Below are 17,233 nucleotides of genomic sequence, written 5' to 3'. Positions count from 1 at the left end.
CTCCATGACCAACTACAAAAAATGTGGGAATGGAGTACTTCTATGGTATATCAGGAACATATCCAAGCATTTAACTTTCTACGTCTATAAGAATAAGTACAAAGGTCATGGAAGTTGTGTTTGTTGGAATAATACATTGAAACGGGGATTTCATTTTTTTTTAAATTTACTAAAGGGAGGTGTGCCTGTAAATCAATTTAAGTTGTACAGTGCTGTACACCAACACAGTTACAGAAGGAAAATAAGTGTTAGCAGGTAAATTTCCTTAAAAAATTGAATGTACTAATAGAAATTCACAAATTATCATAAAAAAGGCTCCATGCAGATTAATACGTGAATTTGTACTTGTGAGCAAAGACAGAAGAATGTCGTTTTGACATCAATTCATACAAGCGTACTCATCTGGAGAGCTGTCATGAACCTCCAGATTTGTATATCAGGACTTTGACTATGCATGTGCTACAACTGACACAAACAAGGTAAATACTCCCTGATCAGAAATGCTCTTGTGCAAACTGTACAGCAACCAGAAACTCCAAAGTGCAGTAGGAAGGAAAAAACATCAGCTATGTATATACATGCAAGCAGGAACACTTCATGCCTGCTGAAGAATGTGGGAACCCTACACTCCAGCCATACTCCGCTAATAACAATATTTCGATGTGACTGAGAAGAAGTATCAGACAGCCATAATCTTCAGCATTCCAAGTGGAGTAAATCACAAAGGTGGGTTAGTCAACACTGTCAACATTACACTGGCCCAATGTGGGGGCTGCGACAAGGGCCCCATAGCTTCCCTAGCTAAGTTCAGTAGGCCCCTCATAGTCCCTCCGATGGTTTGGTAATGCTGGCTAATGTTGCCACTACCCCATTAGTTTCCTACTTTTTAATGTTGTCACATAGTACGTAATAGCAAAAGAACAGTGGAAGAAGTGGACTTTAGATTTTGATTGTAAAAGTTGAATGACAAGACAACAAAAAAGATTTGGGGTCCAACCAGCACCCTGTACACTTGGATTGCAAAGAAAAATCAAACAAACAGTGAACATGTCTTTTCAGACAAGAATTCAGAATGGACCTGGCAAAGATGGCAGAGCTTCTGGTTTTTAGTCCTGCCAGCATGAAGAGGTGGGTCTAGTTGGACAGACAGTGGAAGTGACATCATATCCTAGCTGTCAATCATCTGGTCGGCAGAGGTAGGAAGGGAGAAAGGCTTTAAAACACAGTGTCAGCCCCTGGTGTGGCGGCATAATTGCAGTCACTAGAGCCCTTCAGCTGTCCCCTGTGTGCATGCATGTAACAAAGTATAAATAACAATTTCAACAGCTCAAAACATATTTTAATATTGGGCAAAATTTTACAATTTTTATATATTATTGGTAATGTTTTCGTGTTAATGGTTGTAACAGAGCAAAAAAAAAAAAACAAAAAAAAAGAAAAGTAGCAATAAATGCAAATACATTTTATGTTTTGTAAGAATTAGAGCCACATCAGCATTCTGTTTTTTTATTCCTTTTCTTATCCATTAATAAATTGTAAACCTTCATAATTACATGTCATTTAATTTATAAAAAAAAATAAACATAAAGAAAAGCTTCAAATAACGGACCATTAACGGGTGGTACTGTGGTAGTACTTCTCCCTCACGGCAAAACATATTTTAATATTGGGCAAAATTTTACAATTTTTATATATTATTGGTAATGTTTTCGTGTTAATGGTTGTAACAGAGCAAAAAAAAACAAAAAAAAAGAAAAGTAGCAATAAATGCAAATACATTTTAAGTTTTGTAAGAATTAGAGCCACATCAGCATTCTGTTTTTTTATTCCTTTTCTTATCCATTAATAAATTGTAAACCTTCATAATTACATGTCATTTAATTTATAAAAAAAAATAAACATAAAGAAAAGCTTCAAATAACGGACCATTAACGGGTGGTACTGTGGTAGTACTTCTCCCTCACGGTAAAGGGACTGGGATTCACATTCTGGGTCCTACCTGCTTGGAGTTTCCATGTTTTCCCCGTGTCCATGTTGGTTCCTTCAGGTACTCTGATTTGCCCACCACAGTGCAGTATCTTGCAGGTTAGGTGGACTGGTGGTGCTAAATTAGACCCCTATGCTTTGTGTGTGAGTGTGTTCTCTCTGTGATGGGCTGGTGACCTGTCCAGGGGTTGAATCTGCTTCTGCCCATTGCATACTGGGATAGGCTCCAAGTGTCCAACAAACCCATCCATCCATCCATCCATTTTCCAACCCGCTGAATCCGAACACAGGGTCACGGGGGTCTGCCGGAGCCAATCCCAGCCAACACAGGGCACAAGGCAGGAACCAATCCCGGGCAGGGTGCCAACCCACCGCAGGACGCACACAAACACACCCACACAGCAAGCACACACTAGGGCCAATTTAGAATCGCCAATCCACCTAACCAGCATGTCTTTGGACTGTGGGAGGAAACCGGAGCGCCCGGAGGAAACCCACGTATACACGGGGAGGACATGCAAACTCCACGCAGGGAGGGCCCGGGAAGCGAACCTGGGTCCCCAGGTCTCCCAACTGTTAGGCAGCAGCGCTACTATAGAAAATGTATGGATGGACTAGTAAGGTGTGGACTTTTTTTTCAGTTTCTTGTCCATATTTGGATCCCCGGTCTGCTTGCCCACATTGGGCCAGTGTTTTGGGGTCAATGTTGCACCAATGAGCAAATCCTAAATGGACCATTGTTAGCTATCCAATTACAGCCAGTATGTTTGCCCACACTTGACCTAAACTGGGCCAATGTCAGTTTGTTTGTTGGGTTATTTTTAGATTATAGGGGCATTAAAGTCTATAGCCAGGTAGCGACCTAGAATGGTACACCAGAACATCACAGGATACACTTTTTACACATTCACATTAAATAAACTTCTGGTCACCCATACATATCTTTGTAAAGTGTGTGGTAGAAATCAACATCATAATTAATGAAAGAAACTTATCCTCTAACAGAACAAATCAGTAATCAGGCAGGAGAAATGTTGTTCATTGTATCTTTTAATTACTCCTCGGCAAAAACAGTCTGTTACAACACGATTCAGAATGATCATATAATAAAAACAGAAGCTTGTACTTATTGAAAAGTGAATTTACATAACAGTGCTTATTAATGCTTACATATCATATTCTGATTGGTTAAAAGACATGAAGTGTTTAGCATAGAGCACAACCAAGCCTAAATAAAAGTCTTTCTCTTTATATCCTGTTTCTTCAATATCTCTTAGTTTAGATATTACACTTGATGTGTATGTGACAACTGTCCAGTTTTACTGTTTACAGGACATCTGCTGATCTCTTACTCATATATTTGGTGTATTACATCAACCTGCTCCTGGTACATTCTTGTCTTTGTGGTTCACTTGACCTTTGTCTGTTTTCCTGATATGCCAGAACAGGTTTCTGACATGTATTAACACTTTATGCTATTTCTTTAAGATGAATGCTGTGTTAAACTTTTTCTTCCACATGTTGGAAAAAGTGCTGACCATGGAGGAAACCCACATGGACACTGGTACAATGGGCACAGTTTCACATTGGCAGTGACTGGGTCCAAATACCCTAAAAAGCTCTGGTGAACTCAGCTTATTTCAATGGATGAAATTACTAGCGTGTCTTTTTCTACTTTATTGGATGTAATTGGAAATTTGAGAAACTGAAGATAATTATTTTTTTTTTATTGAAAAAATTTTTATAAGCAGAATCTCATGTAAACATAAGCCATTTTGGAAGTTTCTGCCCACATTCTTGGGTTTATACCCCAGCAGTGACTTGGGCTGATGTGTCCAAGAATCTTTGAGTTGTGAAAAAAGTACAAAGAATAGAGAGACATGGGCACCATATAATACATCCAAGTGAGAAAAAGGCAGCGATCCCACATGAGTGGAGGAACTACTCTAATGGAAAGCAACACATGTCATCCAGGAGGAGTTTAACCAAATTGTTGCACTAAAACTTCAGTTAGTATTTGTGGTATTTGGACAAAATGACTCGTACAGACACCTGAGTGTTTAAATTAAAAAAAAAACTAACAAAAAACAAAATCTTTTGAGATTGCTCCCTATTTCTGCCAATTTTGTCTGCAATATATTCTGCTATTGGCAAAAATAACATGCTTATAAAAAGCAGCAGGAAGAACTTCTACTTGATTGTGTCAAGATGGCACCTTTCCTGATTCTGTTCCTTTCCATACTGTTTTCTCTTGATGTTATACAGCTGCATTGTGAAGGATTTGGCTGCCGGTTTCTCACGTGTACTTTATCTCAGCAGAAGATAAGCCTCTTTTATGTAGCTGATAATGGGCACGGGACACACCTGGAGTGCAGTTGCACAATCTGTCTAATACCCACTCCAACTTTGTGAAGTGTTTGGGAGGGCACCTTGAAGGGAGCATGTATTCTGGGAAATGCAGGCTGCTCCTTTACACAAAATTATTTTACCATGACTAATAAGGCTGATCTGACTGAAACTGAAGGAGGCAGCATGGTGGCATAGTGAGTAACACAACTGCCTCATGAGTCCATCATCCTGAGTTCCAGTGTCTTGCCAGGTTGTTGTCCCTGTGCATTTTGCAAAGTCTCTCTATGTCTTAGAAGGTCTTCCTTTCAAAAGATTGCTGAAAATGGGCAGTTTCGATGAAGCTCTATAATGACCCCATTGTGTTTGAGTGGGTCCTGTTTAGAGTTTTCTCCTGCCTTGCATCCCAGAAGGGGATTAAGCAGGTCTGAGAATGTATGTATTGTGGCCAGGTACAGGAATGACAGGGTGCCAGAAGAAAATTTGGGGCTCCAACCAAGTTGCCTTGTTTAATATTTAACAGAAACAAAAGGTACATGTATTTGTCCTTGAGATTTTTTGGCTACTAAAAGGGCTACAAAAAGATTTTTGGCTCCTAGCAACAAGTTACAGTTAGTCTGCATGGCAGCTCTGTCTAGCAGGTCACTCTTGCCAAAATAACGCCTTCTTTATTAACTCTTTGAGGGCTGAATATTTTTTCCAAAAAATGATGCTTTCACACAGAAATCCACATAAAACGTCTGTTGCTGCATGCTGTGGCTGCGAGTTTGGCAAGAATGAGCGGCAGGCTTGCTGCCAGGCTGTCTTCACATGGCTGTCACGGTCGCAGTGCATTACAATCTGGATTCTACCTCTTGTCATTTTTAAGTGGCAGTCCTCCCTGGCGAACATTGTCAGTAACACTACTAGCTGGGAACCGATCAGCTGAAGCTGGAACCTAGCATTCATTTTCGATCACTTGTATCAAAATCTGAGTCCAACAAGTCATAGTCCAGTTCAGAAATGATAGGCAAGACGTCGTCCACGGAGCATTTTGCTTTACATATTCGCTTAGATCTCTTGCCAGATCTCAGTGCTATTTTTGCCGTTGTGTGCGCCTTGCTACTCACGTGAGCTCAGGGAATCTCGGTCAAACCAATGAATCTAACTTTCCTTCTAGCAACGAGAGTCCAACATAATGGTTGGTTTTGTCACAGTTTACAGTTGATTACCATCGTCAACTCCTCTTTTTGACAAAAGTTGACATCAGCCCTGAAAGAGTTAAAGCATTAGTTTTTTTGGATGGTGAACTGGAAGGGGCAGAGTCATTTGATCTCACTGGGCAGTTTCTCTGCACTTTGGGAAATAAAGGAGATGAGAATGTTAGCGATAACAAATACGATATGATGTGTGAATGTACCTGCATCACCTGCAATTGGTTAGAGGGTGATGTAGAGCTTTTGGATTGGTCAGCAAAATGATGCCATATGTAAAAGGCACTTCCTGCCTGCAGGGATCATATACATATATAGCAGCCGGATTCAGGAATGACCGTCCGGAACAGCCAAAAAAAGTTTGTGGCACCAACCGGGTCGTCCTTTTTATTTGCCTGAAGACAAGAAAATAATAAAGAAAAGAAAGTAAATATCTCTTGTAGGCTCATGTCTCTTCAACAGGGATTTGAAGAATAAACAAAGCGTTGGTCTTTAGTAGAGCTCTGTCTCGCAGGTTACTTGGGCCAAAAGTGACAACTCCTTCTGGGATGCCTGGGTTTTTATGTCAGCAAGAATGGAAGAGATGGGGCTAATTACCTTCACCGGGCAGCTTCTCTGCACTGTGGGGAAAGAAGAGGAGCGCCCCCTCTGGCCTTGGTGGGTTATTAGATACCTCAATTGAGCCTCTGATGTTCATGTCTGACAATATATATACAGTATATATCCTCTTAATTGTACAGTATTTGGTGGAGGTATTTATCTGAATGTCTGTGGTGCACTTCTTGTCTTTTTGTATACACGCTGATTTTTCTTTGTCAATATTTTTTGTGAATCTTGCTATTGGATGGATTGGGTTTTGGTCGAGTATATTCATGTCTGCATTTTTATTAAGGAAGAGTACCAGTTTTTGTGTATATACATTTATTGTTCTTGTTTCTTTTTTACTTGGGGACTTGTCATACTCACTGTAAATATTGTACAGTTTTGCTTTTTTATTTTTTTTTGGCCATTTCTTCTTTGTGTCTTACTAGAGGACTTTGCCCCCTGCTCGCTTTGCTTGTCAACCCCCCGGGCCTGTGCTACACGCTAGCCTCTTTGTGGTTCTCTTGCTGGCGTATGGGGATGCGAATGTACAATTTAAACAGATTGTTATTTTCATGGGAATTGTTACATATGCATAATAGAACTAAATATTTTACATCACATTACAACTATATTAAAAAATAGTAAAACGTAATAATTTGAAAGTAAATTATGTTTCGTGTTGCGTTAAAGTTATTTGTTGCGTAATATGATTTTTTTCTGTTTGGTTTTGAAATTAACACGCAAAAACTTTAGTAAAACAATTTTTTAAATTAAATTTTCATCAATATCGCATTGAATTTTGATTCTGTGTTTGGACTTTCATCATGACAATGCAACGTATAACTGCCCATGATTGAATTTCGTTTCTTTCTCTCTATTAAATAAAACGACTTTTTCAAATGTTTGGCTCTGAGATTTGTAAATTGTCTTTGCAAAAGCTATTCTAACAGGAAACTGTTAATGTTTTAATACGAATGGCATATCAAGATCTCCTTTGTTGTCTAATGTTATCCCCTGAAGATGTACTACATTGCCTTTCTTGGATACATCCTTCTTTCTACAGTAATTAGTGCAGAGGAAGACTGGACGGTGTTACCAGATATAGATATTCTTCTAGATATTGTAAGTTGATGTTTTCATCTTCTGCACGATCACCACCAACTGTTTCAGCAGAGTCTATTAATACACATTTAACCAATTTGCTGTGTAACCGATTGACTTTTTTGGTGTTCATTCATTTGACTCCATTGTTTCTCGGTAGTAGGATTGCCCGTGTACTCATTTTTACTGTTGATAACCCTTCATGATGAAATTCTTCAATAAGATTTTGACATAATACATCTTCTTTAATTGGGAACTTAAAGTGAGGAAAACATTAAAATTTATAAGAGCTGAGAAAGTCTGCCAAAAGCATTCACATGAATGAGAGGTGAGAGTAATGTCCGCGTGGTTGAATATGGTTGAGAGGAAGGCGTGACTTGAAAAAATAACATGGCCAAAGTCCCGTCTCGTGGGACTTGAAAACATCTCTTCAAAAAAGTCTGGTCTCGTATAATAGAGAGATGTCTCAGTTACGATGTGGAGTGTGTAAAAACCCACATGACACTGTTTAAGATGCAACTGTAAATTAGAAACCTACTTTAGTTCTTGAAACTCAACCCATTTGTATTCCCTGTCTAATGCTTCTGACTCCTGATCAGTCCTGAACTACAAGACGGCCAGTGTGTAATCTAGTACCCTCTTTCCCATTATACAGGGTGTCACAAGGCTATGGAATGTATGTGAATTATCCTGTTGTTACTTTTAGACACCTTTTGTTGAGCTGTTACTGAAGGGAATGAGTCTTTCAAGTTATCATATGTATGATATTAATGTCTTTATCTTGTTTGACTGAACACTGCAAATCACTGAAATTATGGACTTTAACAGAGGGCTCACCAGGACACTCGCACCCCAAAGCCCATCAATTTGTGTTGGTTGGTGTTATGAATTGTGTGCTCTGCCCAAATGTTTAGAAAGCCAAAACCACCCTAACAGGCTCTTCTGCTTACTTCCTTTAAGACTGTCTCATAGTTTCATGTCTGATCGTCTGTGCCTGTGTATAATTGCTAGGATGAATACATGCATTGGTTGTACTGGTTTGCAAGTGGTGTCCTGCGGTGGGTTGGCACCCTGCCCGGGATTGGTTCCTGCCTTGTGCCCTGTGTTGGCTGGGATTGGCTCCAGCAGACCCCTGTGACCCTGTGTTTGGATTCAGCGGGTTGGAAAATGGATGGATGGATGGGTGGTTTGCAAGTGGAAAACTGATGTTATTGAGAATGTTTAAAGTTAATCATTTTGGAAGTGAAGTTTCTTATCTTTTAAAGTCTCATTATGACACCTTCATTTTGCTGACAATCCTGTGTTATTGACTTAACATGAGGAATGATTAGAAATACCAAAGAGCATAGCCTCAAATATGGTTTCTAGCTGATAGTTGTTATACTTGATAAAGGAGAAATTGAAGTTGCAGATAGTTTTAACCCACTTAGATCAACCATTAGTAATATTGTGACCACCAGCAAAGAAATAAAAGATACTGTAGAACTGCAATTGGCAGGACAAAATTTTTAAGTGCAGAAATGTTTCCTTGCAGAGAAAAAATCAACTGGTTCAAGGTATGGTATTTTCAGTTACATCACATGGATGTGAGAGATGGAAAGTGTTGATGTTACATTAACTAGCTGACAAGATATTTTTGTGAGCACCAGGAGATAGAAATGGGACACAAAAATGTCAAAATGAGGAGATCAAAAGACACGATCATCAAGCCAAGATGTAAGACAAAAATCATAGTCAAAAAACATTAGCAAAAGGAACAGAACGACAAAAAATAAAATAAGAATAGTTTTAAGCAATTTTGAATTTACAACTCGGATATGGAATTGAACTTTCAGTCGACTTTTAAGCCATTGTGCCCATTACCTGCAGGTCATGACCTCTAGTACATGCCTAAGGCAATGTGAGGTGCTGTCTTAAAAAACAGGTGTCCAAAAATGGTGGCAATCATGAAAATACTAGATGAAGCCAAATACAGACCAAAAAAGTTTAACAACTATTAAGAGAAACAATAGAATGAAAAGTTAACATCAGACAATTTGAAATGTACAGCTTCAAAAGCCCTTGAAACAAGTGTGAGATCATACTAATTGGTTGAAATAAATACATCAAAAAAATAAACATAAGCCCAGTCTTAACAGTTTCAGCAAGACAGGAGAAGAACTGATGCTTTTGTACTAGGGTATTGGTGAAGAGTGTTATGAATACCATGGGCTGTCCTTTGATGTTAGAAGAAATCCAACGAAAATGTCCTTGCCCAGACTTTGGCTGTCATATCTTGGACATTTTATGTAAACATTAGAGAAGGACATCAGTTCTGGGAAGGTTGAAGGTCAGTGTAAAAAAAAGAAAGACCAGCACTGAGATGAAATGATACAATAAAATAGATTGTGAAAGTTCATTATCCATGGGCACTGGCTTGACAGCAGATCCAGAATTGTTTGGAAGAGCTACCCATGAATATTAGAAAAATTAGGAACATTGTGACAAAAACTGGCCATTTAGTCTCATAAGCTCCTATTCACCTAGCTTGTCTAAAATAACATTAAGTTTAGATCTGGATGTCCCTAAACTCCTGCTCTTCATCTCACTACTTGGTAATTTATTCCATGTGTCTATGATTCTTTGAGTGAAGAAATTATTTTTTAACATTTGTGCACAATGTGCCCTTAAGAAATTCCCAACTATGCCCCCCTGTTCTTGCTGCTGAATTTATTTTAAAGTAACAACTGGGTTCCATTGTATTAATTCCTTTCATAGTTTGAAACACTTTGATCACCTCTTAATTTCAATTTGTGAAAATAAAAGGTTCAACTCATTTAATCTCTCATCATAACTCATTCAATACCTCGGAAATTCTCTGATCAGCCTTATTGCTCTTCTTTGGACTTTCTTGATTGCTGTTATGCCTTTTTTGTAATATGGAAATCAAAACTGCACAGAGTACTCCAGGTGAGGTCTCACTAGATCGGTGTTTCTCAACCTTTAATTATTTGCAACCCGAGTTTTCATAACAGTGTAAATCGCGCACCCCTAAGGTTTTTTTGAAGAATTTGTAGATAGATGCATATTTTATTATACCTACTTAACTTTTATCGACATTTATCTAACTCTATATTTATTTTTCTAGTGTCAGAATGTAGTTTAAGTTCATTTGTTTTGCTTTCAATAGATGTATTTTTCAGATTTTCGATTCTTATTTTCTTTTTTTCACATCTTCGTGCCCCCCTTTTTGTTACTTCGCGCCCACCCCACAGATTGAGAACCACTGCACTAGATATCTTAAGTATAAACACCCTTGACCTGTACTGTACACATTGTGATATATAACCTTGATTGGTTCTGAACAGTCTGGATGTAGATAGTGACGAGTCCACAATTCTCTTAGATCCTTATCAAAAGGAGTACTTTCAAGTTTCAGGCCTCCAATTGTGTATTCAAATCTAATATTTCTATGAGGTTGACATGGACTTGATGCCACCTAACTAACTAACTAACTAACTAACTAACTAACTAACTAACTAACTAACTAACTAACTAACTAACTAACTAACTAACTGTTAATGTTTGCAGAATGAGCTATTAGTTATGATGCACTGCACAGATGATGTACTTCAGTGCATTAGGCAATTAATTTTGCTAATTTTAGAATTATAGATTGCTTACCAAGGAGTTACTGTACATACATAGGCCCACCCACTTAATTATTTTCTACCCTAAGCCCCCACTGCCAGCACCAAAAAGTAAACAGGGAGAACAAAACAGACACAACTAAACATTAAACTACCTTACAGAAACAAGAACTGACTGTGTTATTTTTGGATAAATTTAGATTATGCCACCTTGAATGCCTGGAGTGTGTTCCTCGGTGTTATTATTAAATTTGCGGTGCGTTTTCCTAATCTGCTCAGTTACTCCTCACCTCTGTGCCTTTTACAACAGATAACCAGTTGCTGATTTAATCCAATGAAGGTATTACAAGACACTTGCAGATATTAGAATGTGTAGATTACTGGCTGATGAATGAGTTCTAATAGCACGCACTATACTGATTCAAGTGAATCAGAGAAAGTCGCTGATTCTGAGGTGCTCACTTTATGGAAGACCACAGGCCTTTAACTTCACAGGTCAAGTTCTCTGTTGGGTTACCTTTCCTGGTTCTCACTTCTAACAACTGCCATTTATTAGTGGTTTCTGGATTTATATTTTTAATGTTATTATCCACACATCCATTATTAAGTGCATTTAATCCAGGGCAGGGTCATGGGGACCAGGGTTATGCAGCAGCATTAGGCACAATTTAGTAATCAGAAATAGAGGGTGTGGCAGTTCATCAGACGCACACTTAAACACTTATTTAGGGTCAGGTTTCCTGTTAACCTAACCAGCCTATTTTTAAGGAAAAATCGGAGTACCTGGAGAAAACCATAAACAGTCATGGAAAGAATGGGAAAAATATTTTTATTAGTAATCATTGAAAACAATTTTTTAAAGCTGTATCTTCTTCTTCTTCTTTTGGCTGCTCCCGTTAGGGGTCACCACAATAGATCATCTTCTTCCATATCTTTCTGTCCTCTGTATCTTTTTCTGTTACACCCATCACCTGCATGTCCTCTCTCACCACATCCATAAACCTTCTCTTAGGCCTTCCTCTTTTTTTCTTCCCTGGCAGCTCTATCCTTGGCATCCTTCTCCCAATATACCCAGCATCTCTCCTCTGCACATGTCCAAACCAGCACAATCTCGCCTTTCTGACTTTGTCTCCCAACTGTCCAACTTGAGTTGACCCTCTAATGTACTCATGTCTAATCATGTCCATCCTCGTCACACCCAGTGCAAACCTTAGCATCTTTAACTCTGCCATCTCCAGCTCTGTCCCCTGCTTTCTGGTCAGTACCCCCATCTCCAAACCATATAACATAACTGGTCTCACTACCGTTCTGTAGACCTTCCCTTTCACTCTTGTTGATATCCATCTGTCACAAAACACTCCTGACACTCTTCTCCACCCATTCCACCCTGCCTGCACTCTCTTTTTCACCTCTCTTCCACAATCCCCATTACTCTGTACTGTTGATCCCAAGTATTTAAACTCATCCACCTTCACCAACTCTACTCCTTGCATCCTCACCATTCCACTGACCTCCCTCTCATTTACACACATGCATTCTGTCTTGTTCCTACTGACTTCATTCCTCTCCTCTCTAGAGCATATCTCCACCTCTCCAGGGTCTCCTCAACCTGCTCCCTACTATTGCTACAGATCACAATGTCATCAGAAAACATTATAGTCCACGGGGACTCCTGTCGATTCTTGGCTGTCAATCTGTCCATCACCATTGCAAATAAGAAAAGGCACAGAGCCAATCCCTGATGTAATATCACCTCCACCTTGAATGCATCCGTCACTCCTACCGCAGACCTCACCACGGTCACACTTCCCTCGTACATATAATGTACAACTCTTAAATACTTCTCTGCCATTCCCGACTTCCTCTTACAATACCACAACTCCTCTCAAGGCACACTGTCATATGCTTTCTCCAGGTCCACAAAGACACAATGCAAGTCCTTCTGGCCTTCTCTATACTTCTCCATCAACATCCTTTGAGCAAACATTTCATCTATGATACTCTTTCTAGACATGAAACCATACTCCTGCTCACTAATCATCACCTCACTTCTTAACCTAGCTTCCACTACTCTTTCCTATAACTTCATGCTGTGGCTCATCAATTTTATTCCCCTGTAGTTACTACAGTCCTGCACATCCCCTTAATTGTTAAATATCGACACCAGTACACTTCTTCTCCACTCCTCAGATATCCTCTCACTTTCCAAGATTCCATTAAACAATCTGGTTAAAAACTCCACTGCCATCTCTCCTAAACACCTCCATGCTTCCACAGGTATGTCATCTGGACTAACGGCTTTTCCATTCTTCATCCTCAAAATAGCTGTCCTTACTTCTTCCTTGCTAATCCGTTGCACTTCCTGATTCGCTATCTCCACATCATCCAACCTCTTCTCTCTCTTGTTCTCTTTATTCATAAGCCTATCAAAATACTCTTTCCATCTGCTCAACACACTCTCCTCGCTTGTGAGTATGTTTCCATCTTTTTCCTTTATTACCCTAACCTGCTGCACATCTTTCCCAGCTTGGTCCCTCTGTCTAGCCAATTGATACCGGTCCTTTTCTCCCTCCTTAGTGTCCAGCCTCTCATACAACTCATCATAGGCCTTTTCTTTAGCCTTCACCACCTCTCTCTTCACTTTGTGCCTTATCTCCTTGTACTCTTGTCTACTTTCTGCATCTCTCTGACTATCCCACTTCTTCTTTTCCATCCTCTTCCTCTGTATACTCCACTGTACTTCCCCATTCCACCACCAGGTTTCCTTTTCCTCCTTCCTCTGTCCAGATGCCACACCAAGCACCCTTCTTGATGTCACCCTTACTACATCTGCTGTAGTTTCCCAACTGTGATAATTCTTCACTCCCACCTAGTGCCTGTCTCATCTCCTCCCTAAACTCAACCTTGCAGTCTTGTTTTTTCAACTTCCACCATTTGGTCCTTGGCTCTGCCCTCACTCTCCTTCTCTTCTTGATCTCCAATGTCATCCTACAGACCACCATTCTATGCTGCTTAACTACACTTTCCCCTGCCACCACTTTGCAGTCTTCAATCTCCTTCAGATTGACTCTTCTGCATAGGATGTAATCTACCTGTGTGCATCTTCCTCCACTCTTGTACGTAACCCTATGTTCCTCCCACTTCTTAAAATCCGTAATCACCACAGCCATGTCCATCCTTTTGGCAAATTTCACTATCCTCTGACCTTCTTCATTCCTCTCCTTGACACCATACCTACCCATCACCTCCTCGTCTCCTCTGTTCCCTTCACCAACATGTCCATTGAAATCCGCTCCAATCACCACTTTCTGTCCCTTGGGTACACTGTTCATTACTTCATCCACCTCACTCCAAAAATCTTCTTTCTCATCCATTGCACACCCAACTTGTGGGGCATATGCACTAACAACATTCATCATCACACCTCCAATTTCCAGCTTCATAATCATTACTCTGTCTGACACTCTTTTCACCAACCAAAACACTCTTGACCTACTGTTCCTTCAGAATAACCCCTACTCCATTTCTCCTCCTGTCCACACCATGATAGAACAATTTAATTCCACCTCCAATCCACCTGGCCTTACTCCACTTCCAGTTAGTCTCTTGCACGCACAATATATCAACCTTCCTTCTCTCCATCATATCTGCTAACTCTCTCCCCTTACCAGTCATACTGCCAACATTCATAGTTCCTACCCTCAGTTCCACTCTCTTTACCATCCTCCTCTTCTCCTGTCTCCGGACACGTCTCCCCCCTCTTCTTCTCCTTCTTCAGCCAACAGTAGCCCAATTTCCGCCAGCACCCTGTTTGCTAACAGGTGGCGTTGTTGTTAACCCGGGGCTCAACCGGTCTGGTATGGAAATTTGTATTGTCCGCATATTGATTTGGCAAAATTTTACACTGGATGCTCTTCCTGACGCAACCCTCCCCATTTATCTGGGCTTGGGACCAGTACGAGGAAACACACTGGTTTGTGCATCACCTGTGGCTGGGTTTCTTTGAAGCTGTATCTGCTAAGGAATATATTGGGAAAGTAAAATCATAACATGGAACATATCAGCAATCGTCTGATGGGTCAAAGTTGAAATCATTAGTGCCTAACATGCCTGAAGGGCCTGCCTTGAGCTGTGCTTTACTGACAATGAACTGCATTGTTCTCTTCTTCCTCTCTACTTTTGTCTACAGCAATTGTAACATCCTACCAAGGTCCTTGAGTGTTCATCACATCTGATTGTGGCATTTTGGGTTAGCGAGATCCAGCCACACAATGACACTCCAGCAGCCCCGGTACAGGATTGACAGGTCCATCTACACATCCGCCAGCTTTGATGAACAATATGAGAAGAAAGAAAGGAGCTACCCCACCTGGGATAAACTGCGCAATCAGTTCAGGTAGGGATGGGGATATCCTTTATAGCAGTCTTTCTCAAAGTGGGCGATAACGTCCCCTTGTGGGCGCTGGAGGCCTACAGGGGGGCGTTAAAGGGCCCAGAGAAAATTGGGGGGTGTTGAAGCGGTTTAGGGGGGCGATGGCTGATTTGTGTTTTTTTTCTAATATTTTCAAATTTAAACTAAAATCAAAACCTACCTACTATATTACATCGATTATTTCGTTCTTATTCCTGTCCTGTTTGATTGTATAAATATAAATAATTTATCATGGCTTTTGTAGGTAGCCCATGAGCAATCAAGTTTTAACAAGTTTTTATTAAACAACGCGATTTGTGCAATCCTGTATCAAGCGGCCAGATCATCGATACTTGTTCTAACTGATTCCGGTCGTTTTTATCAAAAATAAAAAATATAGAAAATAAAAAATATTGAATTAAAAAATGTTGAAATTTTCGTATTTATTTATACTAAAATTTCGACATTTTTTAGTTCGATATTTTTTATTTTCTATATTTTTTATTTTCGATAAAAATGACAGTTACCGTTCTAACTTGCTCAGTACGAATTCCGTCGAATGAAGTAAATGAGTTTGTGCATGTTTGTCTTATTCCTGTCGGTGCGTGCTGTATTTTAATCCTATATAAGAGCGCGTAATACTTCTTTTATTTTCATTAGCATTTTCGCGTGCAATCGTTAGAAAGTTTTTTAAGCTTGATACTTTACTCACGTATTTGTAAAGACAAAACCATGTCGGAAGCAAAAAAGAAGAGACGGCAATACAGTGCGGAATATATTAAATACGGATTTGTTGAAAATCCCACAAATCCATCTTCGCCTATGTGCCTTCTTTGTCAAAAAACATTTTCGAATGAAGCGATGAAGCCTTCTTGGCTACAAGATCATTTGAATAAAATGCATCCAGATAAGAAAGAAAAAAATGTGGCCTATTTTCAAGACCTGGAAAAGAAGTACATAGCTCAGCCAACTGTATCAAAACATTTTTCAGCGGCTTCTAAGCAAGACGATGATGGACTTCGAGCCTCGTACAATATCTCTTTGTTAATTGCTCAAACAGGAAAACCACACACTATTGGAGAAGAGTTAATTTTACCGGCAATAAAAGAAGTAATAACTACTGTGATCCATAAACCAGCGGCAGATATTATTCGAAAAATTCCTTTGAGCAATAGTTCTGTGCAAAGACGAATTGATGAAATGGCTGAAAATATTGAAGACTCATTGCGCAATCATCTGAAGACTAGTCAATTCTCAATTCAGTTGGATGAGTCCACTTTACCAACTAATGAAACACTATTGTTGTCATACGTGAGGATTATTAAAGATGAGAAAATATATTAAGAACTATTATTTGCTAAAAATTTAGAGACAGATACAACCGGAGAAACCATATTTAATACACTGGAAAAGTTTTGTGATGAGAAAGAAATTCCCTTGAAGAATATTATATCAGCTGCTACAGATGGCGCTCCGGCTATGACAGGGCATCACAAAGGCTTCATAGCGTACTTAAAAAATAAAATTCCAGATGTGCTCACTGTTCATTGCGTCATTCATCGACAACATTTGGTTGCGAGAAATTTGAGTGAACGGCTGTTTCAATCACTGCAACATGTTATCAAAGCAGTCAATAAAATCCGAAAGAGCTCTTTAAATGACAGATTATTTAATCAGCTTTGTGTTGTTAATGATGAAGATTTCAACCGATTGCTGTTTTACACAGAAGTGCGTTGGCTATCAAGAGGTACTTGTCTGACTCGATTTTATAATCTGTTTGACTCTGTGATAGAGTTCTTGGAAAACAAAGACACAGAGTTGCGCAACAACCTTATCACATCAAAGAATGATATTGCGTACTTGACAGACCTGTATAAATTGTTTAATGATATCAATCTCCAACTTCAAGGTGACGACTTGAACTTGATTAAAACAAAAAATATCGTTGCCACTTTCGTAGCCAAACTGCTCTTACACAAGAA

At 39.5% G+C, this 17,233-nt stretch overlaps 1 protein-coding gene across 2 annotated transcripts in view; it reads left to right on the top strand.

The window, feature by feature from the left end:
* Positions 1-17,233, top strand: part of LOC114647917 (solute carrier family 26 member 9-like) — an 81,215-nt gene that overhangs the window by 2,223 nt on the left and 61,759 nt on the right. Inside the window, exon 2 of one of the 2 annotated variants that reach the window (XM_028796619.2) lies at positions 15,030-15,236. In XM_028796619.2, the coding sequence (XP_028652452.1) occupies positions 15,112-15,236 (125 nt within the window). In that variant the 5' untranslated portion in view covers positions 15,030-15,111. Of the gene's footprint in view, positions 1-15,029; positions 15,237-17,233 lie in introns of those variants that run through there. The other variant, XM_051924813.1, reaches the window with a different exon arrangement.

The sequence above is a fragment of the Erpetoichthys calabaricus genome, chromosome 3 (assembly GCF_900747795.2).
Source record: "Erpetoichthys calabaricus chromosome 3, fErpCal1.3, whole genome shotgun sequence".
In the NCBI taxonomy this organism is placed as follows: Eukaryota; Metazoa; Chordata; class Cladistia; order Polypteriformes; family Polypteridae; genus Erpetoichthys; species Erpetoichthys calabaricus.
The sequence above is the reverse complement of the archived record's forward strand: the minus strand, read 5'-3'. Positions and strand labels throughout refer to the sequence as shown.